This window comes from Clytia hemisphaerica, unplaced genomic scaffold, assembly GCF_902728285.1.
Source record: "Clytia hemisphaerica strain Z4C2 unplaced genomic scaffold, Clytia hemisphaerica genome assembly, whole genome shotgun sequence".
In the NCBI taxonomy this organism is placed as follows: domain Eukaryota; kingdom Metazoa; phylum Cnidaria; class Hydrozoa; order Leptothecata; family Clytiidae; genus Clytia; species Clytia hemisphaerica.
The window spans coordinates 252,882-265,430 of record NW_027104234.1 but is presented as its reverse complement, the minus strand read 5'-3'; the positions used below and the strand labels follow the sequence as shown (position 1 = coordinate 265,430).

Below are 12,549 nucleotides of genomic sequence, written 5' to 3'. Positions count from 1 at the left end.
GATACAAAGGTTTCCGAGGCATGAAGAAACAATAAACAATATTAAAGTTGCATAATAAGAAGTATCCATGTTCTTTCTTGAGCTATCAATAAATGAGGATCAAGCTCTTTTTTTTGGATAAAAGGTCTATACATCAAGTAAAAAACGTAAAAATTTGTACATGTCTCTATTATGAAAGTAAGCTTCTAAAACCGGGTTGGTATCTAGAGCTCTTCCTTTTGATTTTATCAATTTCTTATTGTTTATTGTTTTTTTTTTCTCCTTCTTTGATTTTGGGTCACAATTATGTTTTTAGTGTTATTTCCTTCATTGTCGATTGTTATATTGTGAGTAAGCTGCATATTGTTGTTGCCAGTCAAAGTTTGCTGCATGCTATAAAGGAAGAAAGATCCATATGGCAAAACTTTGCAATAATAGAAATAGACCTAATTACATTTACAGAGGACAATTTAAAACAACAGATTATATATTATCTTTTGACGAGAGCTCCTGTTTACAGAAAGAAGAATAGCCACTCCAAAAATTTGACAAGAATGCACAACAACAAAGGAGTTTAAAAACACTAGAAGGTCAAAAAACAACTTTCAAAAAAACTAGTTGAAGCCCAAGACTGGGCTTTTCTTAACATAACCTTACTAGTCAAAATTCTATACTATTGAATTTTGTTGAATTATGAGACAGTGAAGTCTCTTTTTTACTGAGATAGAAGAACTTTGAACAGTGTGGGTACTGATAACAAAAAATATCACTTACCCCTCCAGCATTATTTGGTGGAAACCAAGCTTGCTGTTGTTGATGTTGTTGTGCATAATGTGTATTTTCATGGACTGATATCTGTTCTTGTTCTCCCTGGTTTGCACTCCTTGAATAAGTGTTTCTGAATAAACATAAAATCACAGTTAAATTTGTCCATAATAAAAAAGAGAAGTGAAGAATAAATTCACGTAAGACAAAGTAATATTTGTACCACAATATTGATTTTATGGCGCTGAGATGCTGACATATTCAATCAAGCCAGCCAGGGTACTACAAATTTTTTGAATTTCATTCATCAAGTACATTGTGCAAAGTTATCATAGTTATTATATTCAAAGTTAGTTTGAATGAACTTCAAAAGGCTCAACAGTGAGTACTGGTAATTGAATACAAGAAAATAATTAAAAATTTAAGTGATAACATTGACACTAGCAACCTCTCCTCTTGGTCCTCCTTTTGTCTTGCTTCCATCTTCTTCTGTTCTGCTGCATATGCATTTTGCGCATCAACAATATCATCAATACTATCAGCAAACTCTTCATAAAACTCAACTTTCTTTTGCGCACAACTTAGTCGGAATTCACGTTCAAGGGTCAAATCCTTTTGAATGGCATCAAAAAGTTTTTTAACAAATTCAATCTCAATATAGCCGTAATGTGTTTCTAAATCCAGCAATGTTAAATATAATCTTTTATGTTTCTAAAGAAAAGGAAAAACAGTTTTCAAAATTTCAACACTAAAACCAAAGCACTCCAGCCTGAGCAGGTTTCTATTGAAACCTGAGGAAAACAGAGTAAATAATTCCTTTGAATTGTAATATGACAAACTAAATTAAAAATCAAAGAAAATATAGTAGACTTGTTGTAAATGTCATCTGAATATTCGAAACATAAGTGAGAGTAAGGTTAGAAAGAAGTATAAAGTCTGAAATATGTGCCCATAAAGATACCTTTCCGAGCTCCAGAGCTGACCAAAGGACCTCTCTTGCTTGATCTTTTTTATTACAAAACTAGAAAATGAGAAAAATAAGAACATTATCAATTTTAGGTTATAAAAGCAGTTTCCATTACATAATTCGTCACTAAAAGTGGAGGGCTGTGTCTCAAAAAATACCATCTGCATGCAACAGCAAGCAATAAATATGTCAAGAAAAGACAAAACAGTTTACCAAACTAAAATACATACCTTAACTAGCGAATGTGAGAATTTGATGCTATAAAATATTTTGTCTTCAATACGTTCAGATGATTCAATGACTTTCTCATATATGGAAACCAATTCATCAAAATCCTGCATTCTTCTAGCCAATCCAATCCGGTGTTGTGTTATTAGAATCATACCAGGAAAGTTGGTATCTATCCTACTCAAGATTGCTGCTGAAAGCTTCATATTCCTTTGTCGTTCTTCAAAAATGGCCCAGCGTAGATGAAGCTTGTACTTCTTGTCTAGATGGATGTTGCATGCTCTGAGGAATACTGTTCTTGCTTGTGATGGGTCTTTTGTCTCAATATAATCCAGGTACTAGATGATACAATATAAATGAATCAACCATGCAAATAAATTACATGAATTTAAAGGGCTGCTTTCAGTAGAATGTAATCAGAGATCTCAAACACTTCATAACTTTATTGATGTTACCAGTAGTCATAGTTTTGGACAGGCTACCAACAGTAAGGACATTGGGCCCATGGAGATGGATCAATGGGTCATACACCATCATTAATTACAGAATTGTGGTTTTTAAATGGACTGTTCTGGAAAAATCAGTTACCTTTTCCCAGAAGAAATCATACAGTGCACAAACAACTATACATCTTTCAAACAAAAACACAATACGTTTGTGATTGCCTTGCTTCAGCTCATAATCCAGATAGTCTTTCCAATTTTTAATCTGTGACTTTTCTAGTGGTTTTATGTGAAAGTAAGGTCTTTTTATTGATTCCTCAAACCGCCAGCGTTTGACAATTTCTTGAGCTGTTTGGCGAAAAACAGACTCCCTATCTTTGAGGACTCTGTTACGGACTTCTGTGTAAGATTCTTTGAGTAAACCCTAGAAGATAAAATTGTAGCCAAAGAAATTATAAAAATTCAAACAAAAACATGAGATCAATTATTATTCAAATCAAAAAATAAACTTTGAACATTCTTTACCTCGTCTTCACCAAGAGTCACTTCCCCTTCTTCATCTCCTAAAAATGAAACCAAAGGTGAGCAATATAGAAATAATTGAATGAACAAATTTCTTATTAGAGATTTTGTATTGTAATGTTATTCTACCGGGTGTCTCTGAAAAAACTTCCCCCTGTTTGATTCAAAATTGCGAAAAATTGAAAAAATATATTAGCTTGATTTTTTCGAAATCGTTTAGAGGGGGGTTTAACTTAAATTTCGGTATATCAAACTTTAAAATTGCTTCATTAGATCAAAAGTTATGACAAAAAGAGTAAAAAAATTGTTTTCAAAAAGAGCGCAAAAAGACGAAAAAACAGGGTATCAAATTAGACAAGAAAACATTGTACTTTATTGACAGTAAAGTTTTACTTTTGAACTTCTGTGCATCTTTTTTGTTTTATTATTCGTTTTTAATGATTTTTATTGCCAATTTAGAGCTCTTTTTGGATTCATTAATGAGCATGAAGTTTAAACAAGCAACAAACTTTTATAAAAATTTTTCCAAAAATTTCCAAAGCTTAGCGAGTCTATTTGAGTGGAGAAGAGAAAGTTTCAGTGCCTTTTTTCTAACAAAAGATTTGATACCCTGTTTTTTCGTCTTTTTTCGCTCTTTTTGAAAAAGATATTTTTACTCTTTTTGTCATAACTTTTGGTCTAATGAAGCAATTCTAAAGTTTGATATACCAAAACTTAAGTTAAACCCTCCTCTAAACGATTTTGAAAAAATCAAGTTACAGTAATATATTTTTTCGCTTTTTCGCAATTTTGAATCAAACAGGGGGAAGTTTTTTCAGAGACACCCGGTACTATGATTCTACATATTTGCCGGTCAGCTTATAATATAAATTTCTTTTGGTTGTAACATCAATTTTTACCTGATTTGTCGTCCTCAATAACCATCCCAGGTGGAAAAGCATCCATCTCTTTCATCAATTTGCCATATTCCTTTGCAGGGAGAATTTCACCTGGTCTGTATGTCTCAAGATGAACTTTGAATCTGAGGTGAAGAAATGAGGTGAATTTTCAAAAGAAAATCAGAAAATGAGATAAAATTACACTTTACTTTGAAATGTATTGATTTGAAAAATAACCAACTAGTATAAAGGATGTCAATTGGTAGAATTATGTGATTCTCATCTCTCTCAAAATATGGTGTAGTAAGTTTTCTTCTCAAAAATAGCCTACTTTATAACATTATCTGAAAATGAGAAAAAGCTGGTTATCCCTTTAAAGGAAATCATGAATGTAGGTTGTCTTACTTTTGCCAATTTTTTATATACTGTTGTGTAGGGGTACATATGAGTTGATCGTAGATTTCTGTGACGTTTTTTAGGTTTGATTGAGAGTTTTCCCACTCAATAAATGCATTCCATAATTTGCTAGACTTGAACTCCATACCAGCAGAGTTCACTGCCCTTTTGAACGTGCTTTAAAAAAGAGAATAATAATAAAAGGTTTAAGTAAAATGAAGAAAAAAATGATGTAGGATTGTTTCCAATACAATTCAATAACAACATTCAAAGTTTCAAAAAATAATTCTGAGAACAAACTTGATTGATATTGCTTATTGAGTATATATAGATCACAATAATAATCACAAGTTTTACACAATTGTGTTATCAAAATAATCTGAAATGGTACATACTCTCTTATTTCTTGCTGTTTTTCTGGTTTTCCTTTGTTTTGTTGCATCAGAAAATTGATGTAATGAACCCAAAGGTCAACACTGATAGGAAAGGCCTTCAATCCATCTTCAAAGATCTATAAAAGACAGAAGATTCTTCTCTATAAAATGTTCTGAATCATAATAGGTTGAAGAAAAAAAGATTTTACATATACTGTTTAAAAAAGAAAATTTTGAATATCATAAGCTATTATTCAAGTGTGACAAAAAGAATCTTTTCTTGACCTCCAAAAGAATTTGGTTCTTCTTACAAGAAAGTTTCATATATTTTATGTGTGCAATGTACATAAAATGATCTCTCTTCGATTTAGTATAGTAAGTTATAATTGAGAAAAAGATATCACTCACTTTTCTTGCTGCATCCATGTCACTATTCCTCTTTTCAATATCAGCAAACTTTTTCCAATAACCATAACAATATGGGAAGTAGCGTAAAAAACAACGGTAAACTGCTTGAGAAGCTTCCAGGTTGTCCTTAAGAAGAGAAGTAATTAAAATGAGGCAAAAGAGAAAAGTTGAGCGAAAAATAATATTAATTCAAACTGGAACCTCTTTTTTAGTACCGCAGAATACCCTAATATCCTAAGAGTCTTCAAATTTTGGCAAGCATTTCATTTTATAACAATTTTTTGGATCCCTTTAAATATCCATAATGCTCCAAGAAGATGGTACTTCAACATAAATTATTTTTTCAAGGAATATAAAATATACAAGGAAGTTCATTTACCTCTGTCTCAGTAATATATTGTAGTAAAGTTGTCCAGTTTGAAAAATGGTGATAGTCTTTAGTTACGGTTTCCCAAAATGCTTTGCCCTCATCACTCAATTCTTTTTGTAGGGTTAAAGGGTCTGGTAGTTGATCATATTCGTCATGTAAAAGGTCAGGAGAGGTATTTGTGGAGTTTTCTGTTTCATCTGTTGTTGCTATACCATATGTTGGTGATTTCACCTGTCCTCCTAGTTGAAGATAAGTCTTATTGATTATTTTGTGAATTTTTCACATTTTAAATAAGTATGACACCAGGCAAAATTCCAAGCCCTTTGGTCAATGGCCGTTTTTTGACTTAGAAATTGAGTTTTGGCCTTCGTTGTTGATTCTTATAGATAAAGATGCGTTTTTTCAGCTGAAAAATTCTTTTTTTACAAAAATCTGCTTGAGCCATCTTTTACCTTTCATGCAAAAAGTCATAAAAAAAAAGGTCCAATATTTAAATAAGTCCAAAAAACCCATTTTTTAGCTGAAATTTACCTCAAAAATTTTTTTTCAAATATTGAGCTCCGTCAAATTCAAGGGTTTATAGTTATGCATCTTTGTGCAAAAAATCATAAAGAATGAAAGAGCCGATCTTGAGAAAAGCTAATACCTAAGTAATTGTTAATGTGCTTATAAAAAAATTTCGAATTTGGCCCAAAAACACGCCCAGCAACCAAAATTTCATGTCTAAACACACAATTCTTCAAAAGTAAGCCCTCATGAGCAAAAAAACATCTATCTCATAACAAAATTGAGTAATTTGACTAAGAACATTGATGTATGCTTATTAATAGTGATTCTTATAGATAAACATGCGTTTTTTGCGCCAACAAAATTTTTTAGCCAAAATCTGTTTGAGCCATCTTTTACCTATGATGGTACCCTACTTAAAAATCAGGAAAAATTAATGATCCAACTTTTCACAAAGTCCAAAAAACCCGTTTTTTAGCCGTTTTTTGGCCCAAATTTGCCCAAAATTGTTTCTTTTGAAAATCGGGCTCCGTCACATTTTGGCCACTACCATTTTGCACCTTTGTACCGAAAATCAAAAGATTCCTATGATTCAATCCTGAGAAAAGTTGGTAACAGACGAACGAACGGACGGACGAACAAACACAGGTTAATTTATAGGACCTCCACCAGGGTAGGTCCAAAAAGAAAATGTATTGAATTGAATCTATTTTCAATAACATAGAGAGAATACATTCTGATTTTGCTCACTATCTTCATCTTTTTGAAATATTTTGACATAAAATAAATTTATTTCAATTATTGAGGCTGTATAATGGCCACAAAAAAGTGCTGCTTGGAATTTTCACTAGACACAACAACAAACTATTACTTTGTTGTATTGAGCTGGAAAAAATATTCATATCAATATAAACATTGTCAACTAGTGTAGAAAGCTAAAGTAATTAACTGTATCCAATACCAGCCATCAACCATTACTAAAATGTAACAACATTTTTGAAAAAGTTTACCATTTTGATCAGTACTTTCAGGCTCTTGTTTTTGACGCTTTCTTGGAATTTCTTCTGGGCTTGCTGAATTATTTCTTGAGTCTGTATCAGCCTTACTTGTTTCTCTTGGTGGTGAAAGTGCCTTTTCTGCTTGAGCTCGCTTTCTTACCATAACTTTTCAGCTTTATTTTATGACTTTTGTTTTGCCTTATCTAAAAAAGAAAGAATATGAATTACAAAGAGCAGGTGATCATTTTCTATCAGATGATTTTTATGTCCATTTTGTGTGTGAGGAAGTCCTGACTGGTTATGGCATGCTAGAATATTAGCGTGCCAATCTGAGAAAAACTTATATATAGGTAATATCTAATTTCCCGCTTGTTTTACTTGCATCCACTGACAGTTAGTCGCACTAGGAAATCAAACTTTTAGAAAAAACACTATTAAACCATGGCCAATTGCTAAAGTTAGAAAAATAAAGAAAAAATTCAAAACATCTGTGACCAACTTTTTGATATGTTTCCTAGCCAAGCTAATTAAGAGTGCTGATTCCGAATTTGAATGTTTCTTGTAAAACCGCAGTTTTTGCGTAATTTACAATTTTTTGCGTTTTCAGGCAAAATTGTAATAAACTAGCAATTAGCTGTCGCTATGAATGCCCCGCCGATAGCAGATATTAGCCAAGAGTAACTTAGTCATGAAGAGAGCAAGGGAATCATAATCAGACTATAAATTGGTGAAATGAGTCTTCATAAAAAGTGCTCAATGTTACTAGAGCTGTTTAAAGTTAAGAAGCACGAGCCGATGCGGTTGAAATTTTCTCAGTAAGATCCATACATAACGAAAGTGTCAATCGAAAAAAAAACCTGTTAAATCTACACTTTCTGATGCAAAGTGACCTGAATTAAAACCATTACAGGTTTCGCAACATGTTAAGAACTAGAATGATATCAAAGTTCATTTTCTATTCAATCACCAGATAAAAATCACTTTTGAAAAACCAAACATAAAAATGTGTACTGTGAAACTGAAAGTGCTTCCCTCCCATAAAGAATACATAATGCAGATTAAAGGTGAATTCCATTAAATTGAATACAATTTCAGTCATCTGATTTGAAATTTAAAAAGTAAGTAACTTTGGGCTGATGTCATACTGTAGATATAATTTATTTGTATCATAAAGGTTACTGAAAATTATCTGAAAAACTTTAACAATCTTTGTACGTGTTTCTGCAACAAGTTTTTAGTTAGAATAAAATTTCTTCATGGTTACTAAAGATATGAATTTGCTCTAAAGATATGCTCTCAAAATTGGTAGTTGAATCAGATACTTTTAATAAAGGTATTAATTTTCAGGGATTAAAAATTTCCCGGATTTCACAGCCTTTGTTCTTATTTACGAAAGACTATATTAAAATAAAATTCTAAGAAAATCTGAAAAGGTGCCTTCAGCGAAAATTAGTCACCATGAACATATTAAAACATCATCTAATCCGCCACCGTACACAATTTTTTCTATTGCTGTAATCCACTTCCACTTCTCTGGCAAGCAAGAAAGCGGAGATTCTTCAACGAAAGGACTGTTAATACATAAAAATACCAAAACGTATTTCGTCACTTTTTGAAAATAACTTAACGTGGGAAAACACGAAACTAAGTCCTTGCAAAAAGCTTAAATTTTGTGGATAGTAGATGCCCAACCGTGAGTATAAATTAATGGTAGAATAAATTATCATGCGGAATTAATCAATGTGACTGGCTGAAAAATTGCCAAATTTAAATAATGCGAATTAGGGCCTGATTAATTAATTCTGCATTAATTAATCCTGCATTAATTTATCCTCACATAAATTCATACTCTTAAGGTAATTCCTGCGAAATATAAATTGATCCAATTAAAGTAGTGCCAGACTTTGTATTTCAACAAGTGTGTTTGTTTCGCTCCCATAAAAACAGATTCATCTTGTCTTCAATCCATTTGTTTTGAAAATAAAGGCTAAGGGAATTTCAACCTTTTGTAAGAAACTCGATGCTGGTACCAGTTTTTGGCACGTTTTGGCGCAAGGCTTACTCTTTGAAAAATTACTTTCGGCGCATGCAATATCCATATAATTATAGGGTACTCTGGGTTTTGTCTTTCCACCAAAAATTTCAATTTAATTTCCTTCAAAATGAAATCACTATATAGGTAAACAATATGAATTAACGGTCAACTTCCCTTTTGTCTATGCCTTTATAATATCAGCAGGGTTTCGATAGAGCAGCGCATAACACTCTGTGTGTGTCTAAAACACACTGTCATTGAAGATGTCCATCGTCCATTCTGACAATTGTATAAGGTTTGATCTAATATCAGTAGTTTGATAGTTATTCATACAGTAGCAAACAATGTCCCTCAAGTAAATCCAGTTGAGCAACTACGTTAAAAAGATATTAACCAAGCAAAAATCTTGTGTGCTGTTTGTTTTGTTGTTTGTGAAAGCCTTTAGCTGTGTGGACTGGCAGTGCAGACGGGAAGCTACCTTCTCTGTCCGTGCATAGCTAGGAAATCAATACAAAGTAGCAGCAAAAGAGATATCGCGCGCGAACATTTTTTAACCGCGCGCGGTCCGCTCAGAATTGGACGAAACATGAATATGAATATGAATATGAATATTTTTCTGGCGAGCAGGTCCGCTACGTGAAGCAACAAAAGCCCCTGCGGGGCAATAATGACTTTTGGGAGGTCTTTAAGATCAAAAAAGACCTATAAAACATGATAGATCTTTTCAAACTGAACAAAAAAATGTATGACATGAAGTTCTCAGATAAAAAGTTATAGATATTTTTGTGGTCAAAAAATGATTGAAAACACAATCTGCATAATTTATGCAAAATGATAGTACTTTTTGACAACAACAACGCCCATAAATACAAAAGAAACCAATAAATGATCAATAAGGAAAAGCTGTAAGTGTGAAAAAATGATTGTTCGCGAATCTTGGGGATTTGCCAAACTCAAAATTTTAAGTTGACGTTTTCCTGTGGATTGGCGAACATAAAGAAATATAAGAAACAGTAAAAATTCACCCCATGGAAAATATTTAGATTATTTCATTTTCGTCAATCTCAAACACACACGAAAGCTTCAAATATTTTATTATCCAATCGCGGCGATATCAATTGGAAAGCCATTCTTCAAATTAGCTATTTCAAGCTTGACTTGGCTCAATTTTTTTCATCTACATGTTTTTTTTATAAGCATTGCACTTATAAGCATATCTAGGCTCAGATATGGAGAAAATTAAGCATATGGCAAGCATTGCTTGGGGCTACAAAAAATATTTTTTTCCTGATTTTGGCTTTTTTTGGCTGGAATTTCACGGATTTTCAGTATTTCCCTAAATTTATGCTTTAGATTTAAGCATCCCCTCAAGCATTTTTCAGCCTCATTAAGCTTTCAACCTAAGCATCTCTGAGCCTGTTTTCGGATTTTTGTATGCTTATAAAAAAACATGTATGGCTCAAAATTTAGGTAATTTCTCGTGGTTCTTGAAATGTTGATTTCATTTAAAAGCCCCAGTTTATTTTTTCATGAATTCATTTAGAAGTTTTTGCGGCACATTTCTACTTGCGAGTCAACTGCTCTAACTTGGGAATACACGATTTCTCTTTCGCACCGAGTAGGCTTTTAAATCGAAATATGAAAAAAAGTCCGTGGTGGGTAGTGGAACACATGCGAATGTTTGGAATGAAGAAGACCAAATTAGTGGCAATACGATGGAGCGTTTGACGTCACTCACGCGGCATATTACACACTAGTTATTTGGTAATCCCATTCGGTGATAGGCGATTAGGTGGCAGGCGTTCTCTTATTATCCAATTGGCCTCCGGTCATTTTGAATGAAAACAAAAAAGTTAAAGATGGCGCGCTATCAGTGAAAGTTCTTGTGACATGTTATGACAGAAAGTATGATTGATAAACTTGGTGGAGTTATCAAAACAAATTTCTTGTCAAAGAGATTTAACAGTAAGTGAAAATACAGGGGAGAATATCAACAGTCCCATGTTTCGACCAATCGTCCCAAGTTAGAGCAGTTGACGGTAAATGATATAGCCCTTTAGAAGCATTAATCTTTGATGCTCATTTTGGCGGGACACTAGTGTGACTAACTGACTGAAGTGTGGAGTAAATGGTTATGCAATAGACCCCAGTATGGATTTCGTGTAACTAATGCCGAAGATCTTCGGCGTACAACTGAAACGTTTTTGGCGCATTGGCGTAAGGGTACTTACAAAGATTGTTTGATTTTCAGTTGGCGTAAAGTGATAATTCCAGCTCAGCGTGAATGACTCCATAATCCATCGATTTTTAGCTTTCATTTGGCTAAATTTGCTTTCGCTCGCTTACGCTCACATCAATTTATTAATCATGTTGGCGCATGCGCTTCTTTTCCCATCTTGCACCCTTATTGAAAAATTGAATGTTGGTACAAAAGAAATTTTGCTTGGCGTGAGGCCTGCTGTATGGAAAAATATCTTAGGCGCGAATTTCGTGGAATCCATACTGGAATAGACCTCGTCACGTTTGCCTAAACAAGTATCCTCCCAAATTGGCAGTTGATTGTGCTCTGAATCTTCCTGCCCGATTAACATCGATTATAAATTTGATGACTGATTTTACCAATAATGACAGTCTGGTTTAAATCTAAGGATTTGATTGACTTTATTAGTTCGAACATGTTCGGGCCATGCCATGGGTCGTAATTAAGCTGGTTTGATCAGGTCTGGAGAATACAGTCCAAAATCTCTTTATTATTTGGGGCCACTCACATATCCATTTTTTCTACGACTAACGTCAAAATGACTTTAAGTCACAGACCTCATCTCGTTTTGACAATTTTTGTAAAAACCATGAAAATAGATGACTAAACCAGTTGGGTGTTTTAACGATAAAGATAAAAACGGCAATTATTGCTCTTTTTGGCAATTATTTCTGAAAACAGCAATTTCTCCAATAATGAAATTCTGAATCAGCAGAAAAATAAATAAAGTAAATAAATGAATGCTGTTCTTTGGAAAAAAAAGTTGATTGTCAACTGTAAACTATGAGTAACGAAAGGCGTTATATAACAAAATAAATAAATATCTAGCAAATGTTAGAAAAATTAGAATTAAATCAGCCTTGAAAATTTAAATTGATGTTTTGAGATTGATTTTCATCGTAGCGTCACTGCCTTTGACCCCCTCCACTGGCGTCAATTTGACGTTAGTCATGGGATGGAAACATCAATAATGTGAGTGACACTGCTGTGACCCCTTAGGCTTAAAAAGATGACAAAAAGCTACACCCAACCCAAAAGGACACAGAACTAGGATTAATAGATTACTCAGATACCAACACAGCAGATGTGGTTGGCCCATATAGGACTGAAAGAAGTGAATTAAAGTTTAGAAACCTTGCTTTCACAGTGTCAGCAGAGTGGGCTGGTGGGGGCAGCCTGGCCGAGATGATTCGGCTTATCTTTAAAATAAAATGAACAATCAGATTGAAAGTTATAAGGAAAAGAATAAAACCATACTTACCGATTTATTATAATACCGGATCAACCATAAAATAATTACAACAAGCTGTTTTATCCAAGCAACTTTGTCTGTTTGCTGCTTTTGGTTCACGTTTTTCACGACCAAAAGTTGGACATCTTTGCATTCAGAAACCGCTGTTGGTTTGAATGATGGAATTT

At 33.3% G+C, this 12,549-nt stretch overlaps 1 protein-coding gene across 1 annotated transcript; it reads right to left on the bottom strand.

The window, feature by feature from the left end:
• Nucleotides 1-41: 41 nt before the first annotated feature.
• Nucleotides 42-12,535, bottom strand: LOC136816009 (pre-mRNA-processing factor 39-like). The gene is made up of 14 exons (XM_067072431.1): nt 12,392-12,535; nt 6,848-7,038; nt 5,340-5,569; nt 4,961-5,086; nt 4,574-4,689; nt 4,188-4,355; nt 3,804-3,925; nt 2,908-2,945; nt 2,528-2,806; nt 1,942-2,277; nt 1,706-1,765; nt 1,193-1,455; nt 754-877; nt 42-372 (listed from the first exon to the last, which is right to left on the bottom strand). The coding sequence occupies exons 2-14, from the start codon at nt 6,996-6,998 to the stop codon at nt 307-309; spliced, it is 2,079 nt and encodes a 692-aa protein (XP_066928532.1). The 5' UTR covers nt 6,999-7,038; nt 12,392-12,535; the 3' UTR covers nt 42-306.
• Nucleotides 12,536-12,549: the final 14 nt, after the last annotated feature.

Excerpts from the sequence above, each read along its gene's own strand:
- LOC136816009 (XM_067072431.1), bottom strand. The coding sequence starts at position 6,998 with ATGGTAAGAAAGCGAGCTCAAGCAGAAAAGGCACTTTCACCACCAAGA. Across the intron at positions 5,570-6,847 it reads TGAAAGTACTGATCAAAATG|GAGGACAGGTGAAATCACCA; the intron begins GTAAACTTTTTC and ends ATCTTCAACTAG. Across the intron at positions 2,946-3,803 it reads TATTGAGGACGACAAATCAG|GAGATGAAGAAGGGGAAGTG; the intron begins GTAAAAATTGAT and ends TTTCATTTTTAG.